Here is a 25,700-nt window from a genome sequence, read left to right as displayed (position 1 = left end):
AGTACAGTGCCTTTGAAAACAATCTGTTTCCATAGAGGGGGTAGTTTGATAACCTGCTACCTCATGGAAACTTGCTGCTCTGATTTATAGGGCATTGATAGCAATATGTAAATGCCATCAACTTGTATGTATCTCATGAACCTTAAGTAGTAATACCGTGGTGGAGTACTTGGTCATGTGCTCCTGATGTAATGACTACATCAGCTATGTAGTGTTGTGAGAAACAAGTTTTTGCTTTGTGTAAACAAAGCCCATTAAGGTGGGCAAGTATTATTGCTGAGAATAGGTCTGTACAGAATTATGGTTTATTGCTTATTTTCTTAACATTTCTCTGTTTTTAGAGAAGTTCTCTTCTTATTTCAGTGTAGATGCATAAATAATGCAAAAATGGGTCATTTTTGGCTTTGGGCTTTTTCCTAACTTTGCTAAAGATGCCTAAAGCTCATATATTGGTTGTTGCTTCACAACTATCTTAGCATTGAGTTGGGTATCACAAACTATTTCCTTTTTTTTTAATATGTTAATAGTCTTTAAATGCTAGTGCGTACAAGCCTTGGAGAGGTTTGTTTTACTGACTGTTTTTTCTTCCCCTCCCTCATTTCCACTGTAGGCTGTTTTTAATCAGCTGAAGTAGGGCTAGGCCTCTGGAGAGCATTGTTCATGACACTTGAAACACGGGCAGATCTGGAGAAAAGTAATGTGCCCCCTCAACTTGAATTTTGGTGAAAAACAGGGAAGAGTGTCATTTTTATTTTCACTGGGAGTCCTTATTCATGGAGTATGTGAAAAAGTGGCAATGTTCCTGAGAGCTTAAAAACATCCATGTTGTCATTTTAAAAAAGAAAGAATAGTCTGGCCAAACTTCTAGGCTCAAAGGGCTGTCATTGGTAGTGCAAAGACTGGAAGCCAGTCACTATTGGTGCACCCTAGGGGTCAGCAGTGGGGCTGGTGCTCTTCAGGCATCTTCATTAATGATATGGGCAGTAGGGCTGGGTGCATACTCAGAAACTTTAGAGGTAATGCAAATTTGGAATGGTTGTGCAGTTGGTTGGTTTAGTGGTTGGTTCAGTAAGACCTGGAGTCATGAGATTCCTTCTGGAACCTCATGAAATTCAACACGGGCAAGTACAAGGGCTAATCCAGAAAGAGTACCTCCTGTGTTAGGATGTTGGCCCATGAGGTCAGAGGTGGTTCTCTGGCAGTAGAGGTTGAACCTTCCTGCCTGTACTCTGTTACGTGTTGTCACCTCGCAACAGATGGCAGCAGAAGGGCAGTCCAACAGAATGGCATCTGATTTGGAAGTGTGTATGGAGCAAAGATGTGGAACTGAATTCCTCCATTCAGGAAAAAATGGCACCCACTGACTTTGGTTAGTGGTTGCTGAGTGTTTATGGAGACCAAGGAGTGGTCACAGTAGCACAGTGAGATGGTAGGTGGTGCATTTCAGCAGTAGCAATTGTGGGTCACCTCCTCTGATTTGGATTTTTATGAGCACAGCATGCAGGCTCTTGTTCACTGCTGCCAAAAATGCAGAGCTAATGGTGGCGATCATGTTGGAAAAGCGTTCTGCACCTGAGAATTTGCTGTATCAAATAGTGTTATTATGCTCTTCCTATCTGTTGTAGTTTCCCTGGAAATAAATAGGAGTCATTACTTCTGAAGTGACCTTCATTACAAAGTCCTGCAGCTGTGAAGCAGTGACTCCACCCATCAGTACAGGCAGGGAACTGATCAGCTGGAATGCAGCTTTACAGAAACGAACATGACTCTAGGGGACAAGAAGTTGGATGTGGAACAGCAATGTGCCCATATGGCAGAGACCACCAGCAGCACCCTGTCTGCATTAGAGCACTGCTAGTGAGCCAAGGGAGATAGTTCTGTTTACTCAGCATGAGTGGTACCGTGTCTGGAGTCCTGGGTGCTGGGAGACTCTGTAGTACAAGGCAGACATGGGCTTGCTGAAAGTTGTCAAGTGAATGACCATGAAAATGATTAAGGGCTTGAATCTGACGTACAAAGAAAAGTGAGAAAGCTGGGATTGTAAAGCCTGGAGACAAGGGGGGACATTACCAATGGGTATAAATAGCTGAGTTTGACATTGGTGGAAGTGAGGGTGACTTGGGGTGGAGGTGGTTGGAGAAGGAAGGCAGCCAGACAGACCCATTGCACGACAGAATAGGAGGCAGTGGACACAAACTGAAGTGCAGGAATTTCTGTTCAGACATAAAACAAAAACACCAAAAAACCAAACTTTTTGGTTGTTTGTCAAGAGAGGTTTTACAGCCTCCACCTCTGGAGGTGCTGGAATCCTGACTGTGACTGAAGATACCTCAATTTGTCTAGTGCTCAGAACTACATGCAAAAAAACCTCCCCACCCTGGGTATTAAATTGTCACTTATGATGTGTAGGGATGGCAAAGGTGTTTTTTTAATGTACATTGTATTGTGTAAGCTTCTTTACTAATATTATCCTCATTTCTTGTAGGTTAGGGAAGAGAGGAAAATATTTTCAAACAGTTTCAAACTCAGCTGTGATAAAAGTGCATGTTCTTTATATATGGGCTACATGCTGTCATTTGAAGGTATTTTGGATATTCTGGTGGTGTAAATATTTATGTTCTAGTGCCTTTCAACTGATACATAAATATCCTTTGCTACTGAAGGCCATTGCAGTAAGGGAGGCACTGACACCTGGAGCTGTTTGCTTGCATGGTTGGATTTGTTTGTGTGGCAGTTTTCTGGGACTTGTCTGACTCAAACATCAGGACTCTCAGTTTTGTGTTGGTCTTGCTTTGTCTTTAATCAGAGACTCCTGGTGGTTAATGCTCTCAGGAAACTTCTGTGTCTACAGGGATGCTTGGAACGTTCCCAAATGATTAATAGTTCTGCTCTTTAAGGTGAAATCTTAAAACTGATGGAGAAGTGTGCTTTTCAAACAGAGTTATCAAATGAAGCAACAGTCTGTGTCTTGAAGGTCCCGTATTGATAAAGTGGATGTGAGAAAGTTCCTGTTTGGTGGCGATGTTTGCGTGCTGCTTCCAAGATAAGAGTTGCTGTTGTTAGCTGCAGTGTCGTTAAGGTGGTTTAACACTTTGTTCACAGTAGTGAAAACATTTATTATCTTCAGCTTTAAAAAAAAAAAAAAAACAAAAAAAACAAAACAAAGCAAGCAAACAATTCAAACAAACCCTGAACAGAAACCATTCCAACAACTGGACGTGTGGGTTTTTTGTTTTGCTGTGTTGTTTTTGTCGTCGTTGTTGTTGCTTTTTCCAGTATTAGTTCAAGGGCAGATCTTGTAATTCATCTAAGTAGGTCAGCTTCTTGTAGAATAAAGATTAGTGCTTCCATTTTTTTTTTGCACTTGTTCTTCCACGAAAGCTTCTGTTAATATTCTTGACAAATCTTTATACCTCGCAAGCAAATTAGATTTTCTTGTTAACGTTGGCAGTCTGCCCTTTCAGTGACTGCTTACTAGGTATGAGTTTGTGTAACGCCATCTTAATATTTTTCTTAGATTAAAAAGAAAAAAAAAAAAAAAAGGATGTTATAGATAGAAATGAACAGCCTGCTGTTGCACTGCTGGTCATCCCGGAGGAAAAGGACTTACGGTCTAAGTAATTCTCTTGTCAAGATTTGTGGATTTCTTAATCATCTGATTACAGAAGAATCTTGTATGTTCATAGAGTAGAAACTTAACAGCATGATATTGTCTGTGCCAAAGTCAAGTAAATTAAATTTGATGCAGGCCGTGTCTGTTTAGGGAAGTTATTTTGCTTGATCAGAGAAAGTGGATCAGCCCAGGGGAAGGCAGCTGTGCCTGGTGGTGTTCGTTGCACAGGGATGGTGGTACTGGGAGGTGGATGTCCCCAGCCACTCTCACTTCTCTGCTAGCACTGAGAGCAGTGGCTGAAGATAACAGTGCTGTGGATATGGATGGGCAGAGTTGCTGTCAGTGTTAATTAGGCAGTGTTTGTGCTGGGCTTTGCGTGGGTCACCTAAGGAAGCCTTCCAGTGGAGAACTTCTAAGATCAGTTGCTACAGCACTAATTCAAAGCACGCGTAAATGTTTAACCAGTCGATTTTAATCTATACAATAATATCAGAACATGAAATAATTCCTGGGTTATATGCTAATGCTACTCAGGCTGTGTTAATTAATTCATGGCAGATGGTGATTTTTTCTTTTGCATTCGTTTTGTCTGTATAAGTAGTGCTGGTTCAAAGCTGGACACGTGGAATGAGAGCAAGTGAGGGATGCTTCACCTGCTTCTGCTTGCAGTGGTGTGTGGAAGCAAGCAGCTGCTTTTGTTAAACCTTCCTGATAACTTTTCTAATATTGCAACAAAGCTATTGGGGTAAATACGGAGCTTTCCATAGATGTGAGTGTCTGCAGTGCAGCCCTTCACCTGGAATAAACAGAAATAAAACCAGGAAACGTTTTTTTCCTAACGTGATGGAAGTGGGAGTGAGCTTTCAGAAGCATGACAAGAAAGAGGGAATTTGTAGGATGTTACTGGAAGTGAGGAGGAATTGTTGTTGTGAACATGGGAGGTATGGAGGATACTGATATTATGGCGTAGATTAAATCAGCATGCAACTCTGATCTGGTCTGTAGCTACAGGTAATTAGGCAGCGTGCCTAATTACTGCTACCACAGTGAGACTGCAGTTGTAAACTAATAAACATGTCTATGCTTACAGTTTTTAGAGCTGTGGCAGTGCCTTTGAATATGCATCATGCCTTAAAAGGTTTTTTCATGCTTGTTTATAATTATTTCTTTTGATTCCATGTCTTGAAGAGCACCTGATGCAAAGCTGAAAGATGGTCATCGTTTTGTACAGCATGCTGTACAAAGATGCTTAATGAAACAGGTTTTGGTGCTTAACCTGGAGTTTTCCATCAGATACAAACTGCTTAAAGTCACTATAATATATACGTAGCACTTAAGATGATGTATTGTTACTGATTTACCCAATGACATTCAGGTTTTGTTTAATATTAAATTGCTGACTGCTGTTCAAGGAGATTGGACTTCACCTCGAAGTCATCAAAGCAAGCTCTCATCTGCACAAAAATGTAAAGTTATAAGTGAATTAAAAAGGAATCCAAAGACATACATTTGGATTCGTTATTCTGTTAATAATGGAGAGATTAACATTCACATGATAAATATTTTAGCTGTAGAATAATCCTCTTTGCAACTGAAAAGAGACATCACAGCCAGCAAAAAACTCTATAAATGTATTGATTAGAGATTAAGTGGTTTTCTCTCATTGATTAGTTTTGTTTGAGGTAAACTAGTTACAGAGCCTGAACTTTTTAGGGATTTAATTTGATTTGTTGTAGCAGGAAAATTAATTCACGTGCAGGCAATATTAAATATTATGACAGTGCGTGTGGGAAATGAGTTTCTCGCATAAATGATAATCATGAAACAAGGTTGTGTCTAAATCTTTTCTTATCCCTAAAGCCTCTTCTTTATTTTTATTTCTTACATGACTGCTTTTATTTATTTATTTCTCCGAAACAGCTTTGATTTTCTTCAGAGATTGTATTATACTCTGTTTATCCTAAAGCCTTGGCGGGAGCCGTGGATGAAAGACCTGTTTTGGACTGCATCAGTCGGGCAAAGCAGATGTTTAGGAATAGAATATTTGCCAGATCTTCTTTTCATTGTGACTTTAGGGGATGCTGTGCTGTACAAATTGAAACTGTCTGTGGAGTCAAGCATTTAATGTGATAGTTTGATTAAGGAATTACCTCCTGATGGGTATTCTTGGAAGCCATAAGTTTTCATTTTGGGGCAGTTAGGTATTTTAAACTAATCGTAATGGGCTAAAATATTTGCAGCATAAACGCTGTTTGTATAAGAACTGTTTTGTGTTGAATGCTGTTTTGTTGTCTGTCCCTTTTCAGAAATGCCATGGCTGACACTCTGAGGTTGATCAGTGGAGCTCAGCATCCTGGCTCTGCCGCGGGAGTCTACGAAACAACACAGCATTTCAATGACATCAAAGAACACCTTCACGTAGTGAAGAGGGACATTGAGCAGCTAGTGCAACGAAATATGGTAATTTATGTGCTGTTAGTGTAAGGCATGACTGTAATACTTCTTTATTTGGCTGTTAGTAAAAAGCTGGGATGAGCCAGCATGCAATTTACAGAGCAATTAATCCTTCATTAAGCTGCTTTGCTAAAACTGCACTGCCATGACCCAACTGTATGATCTGTGTCTTGATGAGAAGTTTTGCACAAAGAACAGGATTTTTACTGTAATTCCTGTGGAAACAAGGTCATGCAATTAGTTTTTCTAGGTGCTTTTTTTGGGTTTGTCCCCCTGCTTAACAGCTCTGTGCGGAGGAGACTTCTGAACTTAAGCACAGAAGGGAGAGGTTTAATCAGGGAGAACTTAGGCAAACGCTACTTAAGGTCTCTAAGTGTGAAAGATGACAGTGTTAGCATTCAGGAGCACCTTTAGTCTTGCCTAGGTAACAACTAAGCTGAATTAGCTTGTGATCCCATGCAAGCTTTTTAATTTCTGCAATAATTTACTAAAGACTTATTCTTTCCCCTCTGACCCTCTGACTAATATTACTCAGCTTGTTTGAAAAACATGAAGAGGAAAGTGAAACAGAGTTAGATTATGGCTCTCAGAGTAGCTGTCATTTTTTCTGTATTTTTTTCTGATTGCGTTTTAATTTTTAGATCATGTTGCAGACACCTTGTTTTGTATCTTATGTACCTGTCTTTTGATGGTGTGTCCTGTTTGCTCTTCTCTCTAATACTGTTTTTCTTATCTTTTTAGCCATCTAATGAGAAACCAAAATGTCCAGACTTGCCACCATTTCCATCATGCTTATCTACAGTGCACTTCTTCATCTTTGTAGCAGTGCAAACAGTGTTATTCATTGCTTATATCATGTATAGGTAAGTGTACTTTTCTTTAAAACTAACAGGGCAAGTGATTTTGGAACTTCTGAGGGGAAGTGGAATTGCAGTGATATGAGCATGCTGATCTTCAAAACAAGCAGTCGTTCAGATTGGAAGAGACCTTGGGAGGTCTTTAGTTCAGCCCTGTGCTCAAAGCAGAGTTACCACTGAATTTAGACCAGGTCATTTAGGGTTTACACTGATCAGATCTTTTAAAAGCTCGGAGGATGGAAAACTCACTACTCTTCTGGGACCCCATTTTCAATGTCTGGTTAGTGTAATGAGGCTTATTTTGTTTCCCTCCTCATTGTATATCTAGTGGAAACCTTCCTTGTTTCAGTTTGTCTCTCTGTCTGATGATGTGCATCTCTGTAAAGAAACTTAGTCTCTTAGACAGTGTACCACAGGCACTGGAAAGCTGTGTCAAGGCCTCTTGAGGCTGCTTTTGTCCAGCATGAAGTCCAGTTCCCCTGGCCTGTCCTCCCGAGGCCTGCACTTCAGCCCCTGATGTTTCTTGGTCCTCTGCTGGATTTACTGAAGTTTATCTTAACAAAATCGGATGTGATCTGAGTCTTTACTACGTGTATCTACCAGCTCTTTGACAAAACTGACAAATTCCTCAATTAACTTTTTCTTAATGATATTAATCCTATGCAGAGAGAGATAAAGGGTCATTGATTGTTGATGGAGCTGTTGAGAGTCGCGTGGGGTTCTTTTGTTTGTCTTTAAATTGGAATGTTTGCTCTACTCTCTTCTTCCTCCATGTGATGTAATTTTCAAATTAAATATTGATGGAAAGGAAAACCTATGGAGGGTAAGGACTTGTTTGGTGGTCCTCTCTCCTATTCCTCTGGTGCGTACTCCTACCAAGATACAGGGACCAAGTAGCTGCAGCACTCTTCAAAGAGAAAATGCAGTTTGCTACCTCTGCAGAAGGATAACTGTTAACTGATAGGATACTAATGTAGCTGGTGGTACTTTTGTTTGTGTGTCTGCTTCTCCACAAAGTGGAGAGAGTAGGGTTTTTTTTATGTATGTCACATTATGCCATCAATGGGGAAGGTGGCTTCCCAGATTAAATGAGCAAGTCCCCCTCAGTTCTTCTTGATGCCCTTTAATTCTGGCTTTTGTGCATGATAGATCCACTGCCTCCATATCCACTGAGAAAAATAAAAATATTCTGTGTCAGAGGGAAAGGGAAGACCCATTTCAAGCAAGCTCATTAATCACTTAATTGCACATTTCCTTTCCTGTCATGCAAAGGGAAATCATACGTTGAGAAGCTTTAGAGAATTTATTTTTAAGATCCATGCACAGTTTGTTTTCTACCCAGAATTTGTTTCTGTCTGTGATGCAGAATTGGAACTGCAGTCATGCTGCATGTATTTTTTTGAATAGAGGAAATTTCTGCTTTTTACTATATGACTCAACTCTTTGAAAGGATAGATAATGGCAGGACAAGGGGAAATGGTTTTAAGTTGAAGGAGGGAAGATTTATGTTGGATGTCGGGGGGAAGCTCTTTCCTATGAGAGTGGTGAGGTGCTGGAACAGCTGCCAGAGAGGCTGTGGATGCCCCGTCCATCCCTGGAGGTGTTCAAGGCCAGGTTGGATGGGGCCCTGGGCAGCCTGGGCTGGTATGAAATGGGGAGGTTGGTGGCCCTGCCTGTGGCGAGGAGGTTGAAGCTTCGTGATCCTTGAGGTTCCTTCCAACCTGGGTCATTCTGTGATTCTGTGACTTGTTCTCCATCTCCCTAAGTTTCTGTTGAAGAGGAATAGTTTTAATCCCAAAACAAAATATTTGTTTAAACCAGGTAGCTATTTTTTTTTTTCTATGTGCTTAATGGATACTCTTCTGGTTTTTCTTTCAGGAGTCAACAGGAAGCAGCAGCCAAAAAGTTCTTTTGATGACCTCTTCCTTTTGTGTGTACATAACAGCAGTATGTATGCACAGAAAATCATGCAATTCTGTACATGAGGGAAAATTTAGTGTTTGATATATTTCAGTACTGTGAATTACGTAATTCTGTCAAACAAAATGTGTTCTTATTTAGGCTGTTAATTCTAGAGTTAAAACAGGCCTGGGAGCAGCAGAGCAAATGCTAGATAGGGGAAGACTGCAAATCCTATCTAGGTCTCTGCTTTCAGTGAGATTTGTGATCAATGCTGAAAGGCAAACACTGAATTCCTCCTATTTTGTCAGAATTTCAGTGGAGGGATTTGAAAGACCCCTGTTAGGTGGCTGTTGATAATGAGAATTTGCAAATTTGATGATCTATGCAGAAAACTTGCCACTAAGGATCCATATCAGATTAGGAAAAAAAAACACAACAAACAATAAAACCACTCCTCTCTAAAACCCTCTAAAACCAAAACAAGGTGAAAAGAAAAACAAGACAACAAAAACAAACAAACAAAACCCACTAAAATTACCCTTTTCTATTTTTTTTTTTTTCCTGGTCAAAATTTATTATAAACATTTCATTTCATTTCTCTGTAGTTTGGATCTAATAGCTTAAGAATGATTTTTGGAAATTTAGCTCTTCATGAGGTATAGATTTTAAGTTCTCTTTAGTGCATGGACACAAAGGCCTTTTACAGGCTGGTAATATCTGGAATAGAATGCAAGCTGTATGGGACAAGCTGACAGGTTTGTCTCCTTATTCTGGGTTTTGTTCTTGGGCAGTGAGAGAAAACACACTGTAGTTTCTTCTGGTGTACTGAAAGATTTTTAATTTTTTTTTTGTAGTTTCAAGTCTGTCTAATTTTAGAGATTTTTGGAACATCTTTAGGAAAGGTGCCATAGTTTGATACCTCTTCCAATCTGAATTTAAGGGTGTGTTTAATTGATGAATATGCCTTTATTGTGATGAAGCTGTCTTGTGTCTTTCATGTGTCAGATACAGATGCTTTGATTTAAATATTGACCTAGCAAGTATTCTAAGCTACACATACTGACTGTGAAAGGGTTTCTTCACAAGCTGTTGATTCAGGCATGTTTGTTAGCCCAGCAGCTATTGCAGAAGCAGTATTGTGTGTCAGTTCCCAGTTGAATATCAGGAGCATAAGGCTGGTCACGTGCTGCTGATATTGCTCATCAGGTGAACGTTTTGCTTCAGGAGTGAAACAGACGAGAAAGCTCCAATAAGAATCCTGAAATGAATTTGTTCTGCCTTGTTTTCTTACCTGTGGTAACTTTGTCTTTGGATTATGTGTAGAATGATGGTATTTTTATGTTTTTCTTTCCAATTCTATCAAACACACAGATGTGTCGGGGTATTTCACTTTTGAGCAACGAGTCTGTCTGAAAACCTGCAAAATGTGTCTGTAATCTAGCATACTACTCCTGCAGTTCCACAGTCTGTTCTCTTGGAGTGCAGTGCTTGCTGCCAAATTCACTGTAATGAAGAATACTCTAGCATTGTGCCTGACAACTTGGAGACGTGATAAATCTATGCAATATGTTTTGTTACCGAAAATACAGTGCTCCAGAAGTGGGTGTTTGTGCTGTACCAATGGATTGATACTACCTACACACCTATTTACGCACTTGCAGTATGTAGCATGCTGTAAATGATAGAGCTTTATACGTTCATTTCCAAATTTGAGACTTTGCTGTACTAATTGGAGAAACTACTGCCTCAGGCTCATCTTGCTGGATAAGCAGGACAAGTCAATGAAAGAACCTTTTCAGAGAACCCAGAACAGCACAGGAGTTTATCCATTCAGTTCTAACACCAGCAAATATTTACAGGTGCCTTGAGTCTAAGCTATTACAACTAAATATATTTTCTTAAATTGCTCTGAAAATATTGTTGTTCTTGTCAATTGCTGGCTTTCCTGCACAGTGCAACACCTAAGTGAACTCCCTCTCTGAATACAGGCTTTGCAAGGCAGGAAGGCTAACAAGTGTGTTCTGGAAGGTTAGGTGCATGCATCTGGCATGGCGATGAACATCTCCAGTGTGTCAGTTGGAGGAAGCCTGCATTTCTTGTTACTGTGAATTTCTCCAATTACAACTTTGTTTCAAAGCTGGACAAACAACGCTGTTGTCTTTTCTTGTAAAGAAAATTGGGGATAGAGGCTAGCAACATACTTGAATCTACAATTGTATCCTCGGTATGGGGCTCAGCTTGTGTGTTGATGCTGCTAGTAGATCTGACCTGTGTCCGTGTGCAACTGGGGATCATTTGTGTTAGTGAGCAGAAGGTATGAAGTGCACCATCCTAAAAGTGATAACTTTGCTTCATTTCACAGTCTTCACTCCCTGGAACATCAGTAACTGCCTCGCCACTCACTGGATCAAAGGAAAACTCCCAGTTTCCCAGCCCAAACCTTGTCCCATCTGTTCTTGAGGTGATAGCAACAAAGCAGCAAATTTGGACTTTAAGAATGTTTGTCAGTCGGTGTGGCCTCCTCTTGTGGTGGGCTACTAGGATTTTCTTTCAACACTGATAGGGCGTTTCATTTTGTCAAGTGAAATTTCAGGACTCGCAGATGAAGGCAACTTGGAATCCAATATGTTTGACAATGTGGAGGAGACCAAGAAAATAACAGTATTTGAAGTAGCAAATATTTGGCAGTGTCAAGGGGATCTCATTGTCTTAAAGCTTATTAAATAAACGGTCATACCTGAATCTCTCAAGCAAATTTCAGTCATTTGTGAATTACTTTGTTGATTGTTTGGAGAAAATATCAGTACATCAATTACTGTAACACTGAAGAGTTTCTACTGTTTAAAAAACCAAAACACACAGCTGACATTTCCTGATGTTTGTTTCTGACTGATGTAAACGGAGGGTTGGAGTTCAGAGATAACCTTATTTGAATAAAGATGCATATTTTTAATAAACTTCTTTCTTGTAATCTGTTACATGTCACTGAAGTCCAGAGGAGCATCCAAGGGAGCTTCAGGATCTCAGCTCAGTCCTGCCTGATGCTGGATGTTTAAGGTCAAGTGAAAAGTAGCATGCCAGCATGGAGGTTTCTTAACAATGAATTAAGTAACTTGCTGGCTGCTTTGATTAAACAAACGACCTACTTGTTCTGAGCTGAAGGTTGCACGTATTCCCATAGCTCTTCTTCCAGGTTCTGCCCTCTTCTGGGTGCTCTGGTCTGGTTTCATGGGATACAACAGCCCAAAACAAGTTAGCCAGTCTCCTTGATCAGTCCCCTTGATGGTTTGTCTGCTTTGTTTCATTTATACTGTCCTATCCAGTAACTGCTTGCAGTAGCCTGCAAGAAGATGAGCCATCTCATTTGCCACTGGCTTTCCTCAACCAGGAGCAAACTCTGATACACAGATGTGTCTTTAATTGAAGCTCTTCAAGCTGAGAAGGACTCAAAAATCCCATTTGTCTCTTCATAGGTGACCTCGTGTTTAGACTGCTGCATGAAAGGCTGTTCTGGAGGAATGAAGAGGACCTTTCAGAGATGCACAGATACATCTGAGCTCTGTGGTCAGACATTGCTGCTGCTGTTTTGGGAGCACAGTCTCTCGTTTGGACGCTTAGATATCTATAGCAGTTTTGTGCTGTCTTTTCCATGGGCTTCTGGACTTTGATTTGCTTGTTTCAGGATCCCTGGGTCTATTCTGATGTTGGAGATGCTTCTGTTCTTTGCATATACAAATCTGAGGCTTTTTTCTTTAAAAGTCACTCGGTTCTACCAGGTAACACAGGAACAGAGCCTTTAGCCTTGATTGCATTTAAACTGAAAGTAAAAGGCATTGACTTGAATCTGAGGGAGTAGCAACACCAGTACTTACAAGCAGCTGGCTCTAAGATTCTATTAAGTCAGTGATCCTTGTAAACAGCAAGCTGCAGTCATTGATTTTAAACCTCAGTGCATTTTATATAACACGTTGTATTGTCCTCAGTTTCAAATCTAACTTCAGAACGCCTCTTCTCACATGAGACCCATTTATACTTAGTCATGAAAGTGCATAATGAGTATCAAAATCAATTTTGATTAGAACAAACAAACAACTTCCTTGTTATCTGTAGTCTATCAAAGTAGTTTTGCTGTGGTTTGGAGTTCTTGCTGCCACGATAACTCTATCTGAAAAATGGGTCCCAAGTTGCTTGTTTAATCATTAATAATCCAGGATTACAGAAGGTCCCGTTTATTTATTCTTTTTATCATTTCTTTTCCCCCTCATTTTTAAATAGTAACAGGCCTGCTTTAATTAGAAAGGCTCTAATACAGATTAGGGCATTAGGCAGACTGGAATCCTCCCATCTCAGTGAAATTATGAGAGCTCTGAGAGAACCATTTAGATAATCAAGACTGCAGAATATTCCATTAAGCCACATGCAGTCAGGCATAGTAAAGCAAACGTTCAAAACCCCAAACCATGGACATCTGAGACCTACCAGGTGATGTTTTCCCCCAAATAATGCATGGTCTGGGTAGCAGATCCTGCAAACCTTCACCTGAATGGAGCCGTGGGGTCAGTGATGTGAGCAGAGGTTGGAAAGATGGGGAGGCTGCACAAAGAATCCATGTAAAGGATGCGTCGTAGCTCAGATTCATTTCTCCTTTACTGAGAGTTAAGATCCGAAACAAGGGGTACTGTGGCCATGGTGAAGGATGGGGAAGAGTGAAATAAACCTCGCGGAGCACAAAGCAGGGAGATGCCGTTTGCTTTTGACCAGGACTTTATTTCAGATCCATTGTCTTCCTGGGAACGTTTTGGCCCTTGGGAAAGTGAGAGTTGTAAGATGGAAGAAGTCGAAGCGCCATTGCACGCTCTTCTTTTTTTTAACTATAATTAGCTTAAGGTATTAATATAAAAAGTAGGTAGCTGCATCTAATGATTTTTGTGTGTGTGTGTGTGTGTGTAATCTGAACCATCTGCCTCTAGATATTAAGGAGTTCACTCTTTAATCCAGATTATGGCTGACAAACTGGTTTTGGCATTCACGTTTCACTAGCACTGTGGCCCCCGGGGAGCTGCTGTGGCTGCAGAAACTCTCCTGCTTGCGACTGTTGATTTTGGAAATTACTCTTCTGTTGGTTGGTTGGGTTTGGCTTTCTCGTGGTGGTTTGCTTGTAGCTCCTGTCTTCTTGAGGATGGCCTTCCTAATGAAAAGCATGCTGAGCAACCAGGTGAAGAATTTGGGGCTTGGAGGTGGAGGAGAAGAAAGCAAAGAGGAAAGCACTCCTTCCGACCCAGCAGCTGCTGCAGGAATGACCAGAGAGGAGTATGAGGAGTACCAAAAGCAAATGGTTGAGGAAAAGTGAGTACCTGTTCCCTTATTAGCAGCATGGGGCTGTGACCTTGGGCAGGTAGAGACATCCCAAGAGAAAGCCAAACGTCGGCTCTCCCCTCCACCTCTTTGTTTTAAATAGAGCAATCTTTGCTTCAGGCTTTCCGAAACAGCAGCTCACCAACTGCAGGTGGTAAAATGCTGTGTTTGCCCTTTTCCCCTCATTCTGCGACTCTCTCCTCCACTCCCTCTGCCCTCTCCCCAGGTTGACGCACCGGGTCCAATCCGAACGGGGGTTGCTTTATCTATCACATTTTCCCATGGGTGTGAGGATGGTTGTGGTGCGGGGATGGATTCTCACAGTGCATGATTTGCTCCCCTACAACTCAATGCAGAGTCAGCTGTGCAGGTCTAAACATCGCTTTGTCCACGTTGATCATGGCAGATGCAGAAAAAGTGATGTGTGCTGTGCCACAGGGGTGATGTTGACCTAGAGAAAAGTTGTTAAATGGTTGCTTTTTATTGCTGCGTTTTGGGTTGCTGTTTCTAAAGCTGACTTAAATTGAGCAGCACTTTCCAATTGGTTGAACCCCACGAATGTTATTTCTTTTTTTTTTCTGTATGAAAGCAGGAGTAAAGCGGAGGACTTTTAGCATGCAGGAGTCCAAATCGTGCATAATTGTGGAGAAAACAATTGACTTTTAAATCTGAGATGCATCTGTTCTTCTAATGATCAATTACATAATGATTGTGTAAATCCCCTGTGTAAGATGATTATAGGTGAAAGGTTAATGACCGGTGGAATCTGAGGTATCCAGGTCTGTATTTAGCAGCAGCCCTTTCTATCATATAACCTCAAACAGGTATCGTTTGATCTGGAATAAAATACAGGGTATTTTGCTTCACATTTTTGTCACTGCGTGGAAGGGCTCCCTGCTGAGACTGGAGAGCAAACCAGCGTCCCTGGGATGGGGAGGGCTCTCATAAAGAGTATTATTTGTACCAGTGTGGTGTGTCTTCACGTACAGAAACATGCTGAGCAGTCAGTGCAGGAGTGCCTCAGTTTGGAAGATGGGAATTACTTTCGGACAGAAGTCTGCTGAGGACAGTCCGTGCTGTGGGGTTATGTAAGAGGGGTCAGAGAGGTGGTGTGAGCTGTGCTGGAGTCGTGGCCTTTGATACGTGGATGTCCTGGCTTTGACCAGGATTCTGTGCTTTGTTGGCCTTTTTATTTACCCGTTTATTTTTCTTAATGCAACGAAACCCACCAGAAAGGCAGGGATTGCTGCTTCTTAGGAGAACGTGCAGCACAGAGGAGCAAACAGGTGGTTTCTGCTGGCAATCTCCAGCATTAAGGGCAAGAAAGGGCCACCAGCTAGTGCTGCACTCCTGCCTCTGACTGTCGTGCAACAGCCCCTATACCTGAGTTCTGTAGCTGCAGCACTTTGCATTCCATAGCTAAACCCTGCAGCACACCAGGGCCTGGGTGATGGTGGAAGGTTGCCAAGTCTTCCTGAAACACCAGGGCAAGTGAAAAGCTCAGGTTGAGCAGAGAATCCTCCCTTTCACATCTCATAGGACACCCAGTGGTGTCACTGGAAGGAATGTGATGTCCCAGAGGGGGACATTCCCAACACTGTATGACCAGTGGCTGCTCCTGTGGAGGAGTGGCTGAGGAAGAGAAAGGTTGAGAACGACAAGGAAAACGTGCCACTAGTGTACAAACCTTCTCTTCACAAACATCCCCTTCACCCCTGGCTGAATGGTACTTAAGTTGGCTTCCAGCTAATGAGAACCAGAGAGGAAAAAAAAACCCCAAAAACTCATTTGCAGAAGAAGAGGGAAAATAAATGACATTTCATCTTGCAAGTAGTTTGGATGTTGGCTGGAACAAAACAAACATTGGCTGAGAATTTCTATGAAGAAGGAATGGGGGAGAAGGCATTGGGGAAGAACATTCAACATCATCTCATAGAACCATAGGATGGCTTTGGTTGGAAGGGACCTCAAGGATCACCAATTTCGAACCCCCTGCCACATGCAGGGCCACCAACCTCCACATTTAATGCCAGCCCATGCTGCCCAGGGCCCCATCCAACCTGGCCTTGAACACCTCCAGGGATGGACGGGGCATCAACAGCCTCTCTGGGCAGCTGTTCTGGCACCTCACCACTCTCATAGGAAAGAGCTTCCCCCTGACATCCAATCCAAACCTTCCCTCCTTCAACGTAAAACCATTCCCCCTTGTCCTATCACTACCTACCCTTGTAAAAAGTTGATTCCCCTCCTGTTTATAATCCCTTTTTAAATACTGGACAGTACACATGTCACCTGAAGACACGCACGGTGCAAATAGATATAAGTAATCTAACCAAGAATCTTAAATTTAATGAGTGCACTTCGTAAAATCACAGCTAGAGGAACTGCTTTTCCATAGAGGAGAAACTGGCATTCACTGTGATAAGCAGTTTTGGGACAATAAATGGGTTCAGGAGAGCCTGAGAGGAGTTGGAGCTGGCAGAGGGCACCCAGGGCTGTTAATGACGTAGGCCCAGCAGTTCCTCAGCTACTGGCTTCGGGATTGAGTGCCCCAACATCACTTTGTTGTTACCCTTCCTTTTGTGCCTGTGGGCAGGTTGGATAACCTTAGGCTTAACTGCTGCACCCAACTTTCTGTAGCCCAGCAGCTGCCGCAGTGTAAAGGACAGCTATTTTATCAAGGTCTTGAAAAAACCTCTTTTTCCCCCCCTTCTTATTTTCCAGGATGGAAAGAGATGCTGCGTTTGCACAAAAGAAGGCAGAAAGAGCCTGTCTGAGGGTTCACCTGAGAGAGAAGTACCGGCTCCCCAAGGTAAGGCGCAGCTCACCGCCCTGTCTCGCCCAGTGGCTGCGCGTGGAGCAGGCAGCTCTGCAGCACAGAGCCTGGAAGCAGCTCCTCCTTTGTCAGTGGGATGCCACTGCAGGCTGGGACCCAAAGGGCCCCCGGTGACATTTCTTGTAGAGTCGGCATAGAATGGCTTGAGTTGGAAGGGACCCTTAAAGGCCATCAGGTCCCTGCAGTGCACAGGGACACCCACAGCTCCATCAGTGCTCAGAGCCCATCCAGCCCGACCTTGGCTGTCTGCAGGGATGGGGCAGCACCACCTCTCTGGGCAGGCTGTGCCAGGGCCTCACCGCCCTTACTGTGAAGGGCTTCTTCCTCATTCCCACTCTACGTCTCTCCTCTTTCACTTTGAAACCACTTCCCCTTGTCTTGTCACAGCAGACCTTGCTAAACAGTCTGTCCCCTTCTTTCCTATTCCCCCCTTCAGATACTGAAGGGCCGCTCTCAGGTCTCCCTGGAGCTTTCTCTTACACCTGGTCACAGCTTTAGATCCATTTTTTCCCACTCAGCAGATGAATGGAATGGGAAGGTGCTTATAGTTACCTCTGTGGCATTAGGTCTGAAACAGGAGAGCAGACAAGCTGGATCTCTGCTCAGATCCAGCCCTACCAGCACTGTGCATGGCTGTAACTCAGCAACAAACACCGGTTTAAAAACAAAACAACGCAAAAACACCTTGAAAGCAAAGAGGGAACATCACTGGGATGCGTTTAACTTAAGTCATGTATTCCTGGCTCTGTTGTGCATAACTACAAAGGTATTCGTGCGCTGAACACTGAGGAATTTCAAGAATATAAATCATAGAATCACCAAGGTTGGAAAAGACCTCTAAGATCATGCAGACCAACCGTCCATCTACCACCAGTACTGACCACTGAGCCAATGCTCCTTAGTACCATATCTACACGTTTCTTGAACACCCCCCAGTTGACTCCACCACCTTCCCAGGCAGCCCATTCCAGTGCCTGACCACTCCTTCAGAGGAGAAGTACTCACTAACATCCAACCTCAACCTCCCCCAGTGCAAGTTGAGGCCATTCCCTCTCATCCTATTGCTGGTCACACAGGAGCAGAGTCAACCCAAAGCCCCTTTGTGACCCAACCTGAAGAAAAACCAAGGGGAAACCCTTCTGGGAGCTGTCAGCTCTTGTCATTATAGCTCTGAAGGAGCACAGGCCCTGCAAAGTGGTTGCGTGAGGCTGCAGCATGGATCCTGCCTGCTGACACCCAGCAGAGGGATGTGCTGTAAGGGAGTCAGGAAGACAGAAGCAAGGTTGCCCTGCTACGTGGATAGGCTCTGCCATCTGATGGCTGCTGCTGTCCTAATCTATGCTGCATCCTTCGCTGACCATCAATTACCTGAAAAAAAATGCTGCAATGTCATCTGATCCTCCTTTCATCTCAACACTGGTTTCGTTGGGATTCGTTAAGCTGTGTTACAAAGGCCTATCCACAGCCCAAAAGAGTTTGCAAGCATTTCTTCTTCTTGTACTGCTCTGCACGGCTTGAAGGGAGACATTTCTTTTTTTTTCCTCCCTTCCTTTTTCCTTCTTTTTTGTTCTTTTTTCTTTTTTCCCCTTTCTTCTTTTTTCCTTCTCTTCCTTTTTCTTCTTTTTCCTTCTTCTTTTCCTTTTCTCTTTTTTTTCCCCCCTTTTCTCCTTTTTTTTTCCTTTTCTTCTTTGAGTCACTCACAATCATTTTAATGACAGCTTCGTAACAACTCCATTTAAAAGAAAACTTTGTGACATCATTTTTTTTTCCTGGAAAGAAAAGATATCCAAAATATATTGTTTAAAAAAATCATATTTATTATTTTAAAACAGGTGGGGCTTTTTGATGTCAGAACCTTGATGTAGTAAAAATGCCCCACTGACATGCTGCTACAGAAATGTTTTTTGTGTGTGTGTGCTGTCAACCTAAGCAGCAACATTAAGCAGCTTCGTGCCAATAGTTTGCTGTTGCCTTTTGATCAGAGGGAAGAATCTCACCTGGCCAAAGGCACTGAGGATGTTTTGTGTAGTTTCTTACCCTTGATATGGAAGGAATGTGAGAAAATGAGTGGGGTAGCTGGTTGGGATCTCTCAGCAGCTTGGCCTTATGCCTGCTGTCCTGTTACCTCATCGAGGGCTGTCCCCTTTTGTTTGAGTTCATGCTGATGGCCTTCAGTGCAGAAATATCCCTTCACACTGAAAGGACCTGCCTTGTTCCCCTGTACCAAACTGTAGGAGAACAAAGGTGTTACTCAGGCTGAGATGAGGTTGTGAGAGCCGGGAGGAAGAGCTCAAAGAAGTGCATGAATTGGAGCAGAAGTTGTAGGAGGACCTGAGATCAATGGAAGTCGTGGTATGAAGAATGCCTCCATGATGTTTGCTGAGTAACGGCAGAGACCTCGGCGCTGCTCTGCTCCAGCAGTGTGATTTGGCATCCATCAAGCACGGCTCTGAAAATGGCACTTATTTCCACGCCTGTCCTAACCCCCTGCAGTCTCACCCACTCATTCGAGAGTCCACCAACAAATCTGGCTTTCCCAGCCGCACATTTCAACCCGTCACGCGTTCCCCAGGGCTGATCTGAGCCCTCACCACCAGCTCTGCCCTTATCAGCTCTGCCTCCTCCTCCCACAGCCGCGATCCCGTCCGGACCGCTCCTCCCGCTGCGGATGCTCATTTCACGCATCCCCGATGCGCTGATTGAAGACAGCAGGAATGGCAGAAGCAAAGGGCTTTTAGCAGCGAGGCAACCACAGGTTAGGAAGCAGGGCTTCCTCGGCTCTAAGAATTGGCTGCGTGATGTGAACTCGAGTTATAAACCGCTCTTCTTTTTTTCCTGCCGGGTTGGAGATGCCGAGTCCATCCCCGGGCGCCCAGCAGCCCTCTAGTGCCGTGCTCGGAGAACTGCACCGCTCTTCTCCGCAAAAACAGCCCGGCACGGAGCGACGCTGCGATTTGGTTGAGCGACGAACCAGCCTCGTGACTTAGAGAAAGCCGTGCCGTCTGTATTGAAACGGCCTGGGAGCCCTCGTTCGTATCCTCGGGTGAAAAATACGATCTTCTGTAAGTCAAAGAGGTTCTTTTTTTGCAACGAGGACCTCGCTGACTGACTTAGCAAGGGAGGGGAGTGTTATCCCCAGCGAGCAGGACAGGATGATTTGAAACACCTATAATGAGGAAGGAAAAGGAGAGGAGAGGAGAGGAGAGGAGAGGAGAGGAGAGGAGAGGAGAGGAGAGGAGAGGAGAGGAGAGGAGAGGAGAGGAGAGGAGAGGAGAGGAGAGGAGAGGAGAGGAGAGGAGAGGAGAGGAGAGGAGAGGAGAGGAGAGGAGAGGAGAGGAGAGGAGAGGAGAGGGAAGAGGGGAGGGAAGGGAAGGGAAGGGAAGGGAAGGGAAGGGAAGGGAAGGGAAGGGAAGGGAAGGGAAGGGGAAGGGAAGATTAAAAAGAGGGGGGTAGGGGAAAAACTAAAAAAAGAAAGAAAGGAAAGGAAAGAAAAGAAAAAGGGGAAAAAGGAAAATAAGAAAAGGGGGGAAAGAAAAAAGTAAAGAAAGAAAAAGAAAGAAAAAGGGAAAAAAAGGAAAAGCAAAAGGAAGGAAAGGAGGAAAAAAAGAAAAGAAAAGAAAGACAAAAGGGGAAAAAAAAGAAAGAAAAGAAAGAAAAGAAAGAAAGAAAAAAGCTAGGGAAATAATTCTGTGAAGAAAGCTTCACTTCAGCTGCCTCCTGGTGAGGGCTGCCCTTCCCTCATGATATACAGCATAGAAAAAAGCTGTCATTAGCAAATGGGAAGTGAATGCAGTTCTATACAACAGATGATTTCAGGTCCACAAACTCTGTGCCAGGGTACTTGTTTTTTCAAGCTATCTAAAGGCATACAGTTTGCTGCCTTCACAGATGGAGGAACTCTGAAGCTCTGATCTCTTTGTCACTACCCGGGGACAGCACACACCTCTGGTATGCAGGCTGTGTGTCCCTGTACAGAAATGCAGAAAGCACAGAACTGTAAAAGTGTGGACTGCACCATTATTCCTTCTGCTGTTAATAAGCATTGATTGTGGAATCGTAGCATGGTTTGAGTCGGAGGGGTTCACAGTGGCCATCTGTCCCACTCCCTGCAGTGAACAGGGATACCCACAGCTCCACTCAATGCCCAGAGCCCATACAGTCTGTAGGTCTGGACAGATACAGTGCATCTTCCCATTCCTGCAAGAAACGTGGATGTACGTTAGCTCTGAGCATGACTGGTGACATCCCTGGGGTATGAGGAGGGCCCACCATGCTCCTCTATATTCATAAGTGGCAAAATGCCTTCTGTTCCAGCCTGCAACTGCTCAGCACTGACAAGCACAGAAAGAGGAAAAGATATCCTGAGGGCAAGTTTAATTACAGGAGGATTAATTATGTAAAAAAGGGAAGTACAAGATTTTAAGTGGTTGATTGGATTGTGGGCTTAAATCTCTAAACACCAGCATTTTAATTAGTGGATGAGCAGTAAAATATCATTAGATTTCTTTTTGTTAGGCTCTGTTTTCCTTTTTGGAGGCTGAGACAGCTGCTGAGCAGCATTTCCTGCAGCCTCACTGTGCTCTGTAAGGGTGTGGGTTTAAGCCCTCAAAAGTGATGCTGTGAATGGCATAAGGATGTTGGAATGGGCTTTTAAAGGCCACCAGGTCCCACTCCCTGCAGCGCACAGGGACACCCACAGCTCCATCAGTGCTCAGAGCCCATCCAGCCCGACCTTGGCTGTCTGCAGGGATGGGGCACCACATCCCCAGGTCAACCCATGCCAGTGCCTCACCACTCTTATTGCAAATCCCCAGTTGTCCTGCTGGCCACGCTGCTTTGGATGCAGCCCAGGGCACGGTAGACCTTTTGTGCTGCTAATTGTGACAATGCAGCCCAAATGCATTCCCTATTCTGAAAAAAATGCAAGTTATTTCAGGTAGCACAGCCTGGAAGAGAAGCCTCTGAATATTGCCAGTATTATCCAGCAAGCACACATTGTAAATGAGAATGTGAAACTCTGGGCTGAGCAGGGCCCCCTTTTCAGTGCAAAATGTAATGCTCTGTGCTATCTGGGATAGATTTATAAGAGAAAGCAGTCCCTTAATGAACCTAATCCTATTAACAGAATTGTCAACTTAGGTTTGTCATCAGAAAGATGTTTTTAGCCATGAGACATTCAATCTATGGACAATTTTGCCTTTGCAGAGTGGTATGGCACATCGGTTCCATACAAAAGAAAGTGCATTTTTACTGCTCTTCATGTGATATTGCCAGCTGATTTTGTTCAGCTTGCTTTCTTGTAAGCAGCTTTCAACGCAGGGTCACCTAAGAACAGGTCTGCTATCTGACATAGGGTGAAAATAAAGGTTCCACTCTCAGATACGCTTTGAAAGCTGTTCATCTGATCTGATCGAGTTTAGAGGTGTTCAGTGAAAGGCTTTCACCTAAAACATCAACAGCATGGGTGTAGAACAACCCCTGTAACCACGGAGCTGCCCCAGGACACTGCATGCCCAGAACCAGGATAGAGACATCGGTAACAGCAAGTGAATGCAGCAGAGAAGGACAGGTGGGGAAACGAGAGGGCCCCATGAGAGCATGTTTGGGATGCACACAGATTGCTTCCAGCATCTCTCTGATGGATGCTTGGGATTTGCACCGTCCTGCTGTGGGGGGCTGAGGGGCTCCATGTGCAGGAGGAGGAGCATTGCCAGAAGATGTGCATGCTGAGCTTGTGCTAATGTATGGAGATGCAAGTGATGACTGGTGCTAAATTAACAAAGAAGCAAACAAAAAACAATCCACAAGAAGACTTTTATTCAGTCCTTGCCTCCTTTCTGAGCTGCGATCCAGGAATCAATTCTGCAAGGTCTTGGCAGAGGAGCTTGAGGTGATGGTGCCTGTGATGCAAGAGAGGAACATCTGACCTTGCACCCATCCAACCTGCCCAAGGACTGCATCTGCAGCACAGCAACTCCTCCCCATGGCCCCACCGCCCCTTTCAAGCCATCAATCTGCACATAAACCCACCGTGTCTCCTCAAACACCATCACTCTGTCCCAGTATGGTCACAGCAGGGCACGCCTTCTGCCCCAGTGATGGGGGTCTGTGCTGGGAAGAGGCTGTGCCATCTGCTCTAGGCAGGTGGATCCCTGCCCCTGCCCAGAGCACTGAGGTGGGCACTGCTCCCCCCAGTTCTCTGCTGCTGAACAGTTTGTCATTCACTGGTATTTAGAGGGAGCGAGTATTCAGATGCCATCAGGTGCTGCTTCAATAGCAAGTGCTGATAAAGACATCCGAAAGGAAAGCATCTCACTGTGTGCAGAACACGCAGTCACGTCATCTCAAACAGCTTTTGCTCTATTGCACCGAGATGGGAACATTGTGAAGCCCCATTTTAATGAATATGTGCCACAGGAGATGCATAGCAACCAGGCAGGAAGAGGAACTTACCTCAGGAGTTCTTCAGTACATGCAGGCTTCAGATAAGTACCTGAAAACAAACAAACAAAGAAAAAATGCTGAATTTGAAGAGTCTTCTTGATGACCTGAATGTTCCCTTAACAGCCCGAAGTGGAACAGCTCTGGATGCACTGTGGTTAAATTAGTCTACAAGCTCTGATTGCTTCTGTTTACAGACTTGGCGTAAGCATATAGTTAGACTCCTTTCTGCTTACGCCTGTGTGCCATGCTTGTATCAAGAGCTCTGCTGGATCATTCCTGTAACAGAACGGACCTGGCTGAATCTGACTGCATCAGGAGCACAGTCAGGACCAAAGAACATTCCCAGGCTGGGCTCCATCGTCTGCGCTGCTGAATTGTCAGAGGGTGTCTGCCCCAGTTCTGGCCTGGGCAGCCTCCCAAGCAGCTCACAGGACTGGATTGGGAGCGAGGACAGGCATTCCCAATGGGCAGCTGGATGGGAGCACCCTGTTTTGTAGGGCGAGAGAGCTCAATAGCGTGGCTGCGGCTCGTCGCAGGCCAGCTGGCCCTGGGGCAAGGGGCCAGTGCCAGGCATGTTTAATGGACTAGCAATAGATGTCCTCCTGTGCTGGCAGAGATCCTAAAAGGGTGACTGAGGCCTTGCAGAGGTGGGTGCATCCTGACACAGGGCTTTGGGAGAGGGGCAGCCCTGCACCTTGTGCGTGCTGGCACAGCAGGGAGCTGCAGCCCCAGCTGCACTCTGACCTGCACTGCTGTCCCAAAGGACTTCTTCATTTGTGGGCTTCTTCATTTGCTGGTGAGCAACCCCCCACTGCTGAATGTTGTGTTAGGGCTGCCGAGGGCCAGGCTGAATGCAGAAGCAGGTGTAATTTCAGTGATTCTGGCAGAACTGTGCTACCTTCGTCCAAATCTGAGCACATTCATCTGGGGTCAGAGATCCCTCTGAAACCCCAAACAGTGTTGTGCGTCACATCTCAGGCTTCAGCAGGACAGGGCTTTGCTGCAGAACCATGCCAAGCAGTACTTGGCACTGTCAAAGTGGGCTATGTGTGTTGTGTGCCCACTTCTACACATAATACCTGCCAGCATGCAGTGATGGTATCCCCAGTAAGCCTCCCTAAAAGAAAGAAAATGAGTGTTGGGTTGCTTAGAGGGACTGCAATAACTAACTCCATACCTTTTTATCTCCCCATCCTCAGCATTTCAGAAGGGTAACTCATCCTATAGCCAGTGCGTGTGGATGGAAAGCATAAAACATTGCTCCTGCTGCACCACCAGTGAAGAACACTTGTACCAATGGGGATATGGGTTCTATCTCCCACACATCTGTTGCCAGCACCCTCATCCACTTTAGCCACAAAAACCCCTCTGTGTTTTGTCACAAGAGGTGTGGGGAGAAATGAGATTTAAGAGCAGCGCAGTTGCCGCAAACAGAACCCCCTTCAAATGAACGTAACGTTAAAATAATGTCTGTGCAGCCAAGCATACCAACCTGCCTTGTCCTTGCAAAGCCCTGAAACTACGCAGCCATTGCTCACATACATCCTTCCATTCACTCCTACACTCATTCATTCATTCAGACCCCTCACTCTCAAGAACACCTCCTGCTGACAGCATTGCCGCTTATTCATATCAGCCCTTTGCTGCTGTCATGCTTCATTTTGGAGACGTAACGAGGCATTAATGCTTATCTTTGATGTGTGAACTGTGTCAAAATATCCCGTTCTCCGGAGCTCTGGATGCGTCGGGAATCCACGGCGAGATGTGAACAGAATCACCACTGTTTCAAACGGACACAGCAGCGGGCAGGAGGCGGGCATAGAGCCTGGAGGAGCACTCCGACCTCAGTGTCAGAAACCCTATCTGCACCCTTTGCTTTGCTTTTTAATTTTCTTTGCAGACCATTTTTGGTCCGTCCTCTTCCGCGTGTCCGGCTGCACAGACAGCAGCTCACCGCTGTCTGTTTGATGTGCAGTTGGGTCATTACCCTTTACTTATTTCTTCCCAATAGGAAGAATACGAAGTGCAAAAATGAGAGCAACCTTCCAGGATGAAACTCCAAAATGGGAACGGAAAACAGATGTCAAAACTAGCGTGGCCTGGATGACCACCAAGTCATGTGGTCTTAATGTTGTGGGTGTTGTGGGTGCGCGTGTGGGTTTGTGGTAGATTGTCTTTGCAGATCGCTTTGCATAGATATGTACAAAGCACCCCACTTCTTCTGATTTACTTTGGTTTG

The 25,700-nt window shown here is 44.2% G+C and overlaps 2 protein-coding genes across 2 annotated transcripts in view; both read left to right on the top strand.

Moving 5' to 3' along the window:
- Positions 1 to 11,783, top strand: part of LMAN1L (lectin, mannose binding 1 like) — a 19,451-nt gene extending 7,668 nt beyond the window's left edge. Inside the window, exons 11-14 of the mRNA NM_001031399.3 lie at positions 5,920 to 6,073; positions 6,809 to 6,930; positions 8,803 to 8,871; positions 11,189 to 11,783. Coding sequence (NP_001026570.1) covers positions 5,920 to 6,073; positions 6,809 to 6,930; positions 8,803 to 8,839 — 313 coding nt within the window. The 3' untranslated portion in view covers positions 8,840 to 8,871; positions 11,189 to 11,783. The remainder of the gene's footprint in view (positions 1 to 5,919; positions 6,074 to 6,808; positions 6,931 to 8,802; positions 8,872 to 11,188) is intronic.
- The window catches only part of CPLX4 (complexin 4), a 15,940-nt gene continuing 1,552 nt past the window's right edge, over positions 11,313 to 25,700 (top strand). The window contains exons 1-3 of the mRNA XM_025144935.3: positions 11,313 to 11,883; positions 12,300 to 14,172; positions 16,906 to 16,993. Coding sequence (XP_025000703.1) covers positions 14,006 to 14,172; positions 16,906 to 16,993 — 255 coding nt within the window. The 5' untranslated portion in view covers positions 11,313 to 11,883; positions 12,300 to 14,005. The remainder of the gene's footprint in view (positions 11,884 to 12,299; positions 14,173 to 16,905; positions 16,994 to 25,700) is intronic.

This window comes from Gallus gallus, chromosome Z (genome assembly GCF_016699485.2).
Source record: "Gallus gallus isolate bGalGal1 chromosome Z, bGalGal1.mat.broiler.GRCg7b, whole genome shotgun sequence".
Taxonomy (NCBI): Eukaryota; Metazoa; Chordata; class Aves; order Galliformes; family Phasianidae; genus Gallus; species Gallus gallus.
The sequence above is the reverse complement of the archived record's forward strand: the minus strand, read 5'-3'. Positions and strand labels throughout refer to the sequence as shown.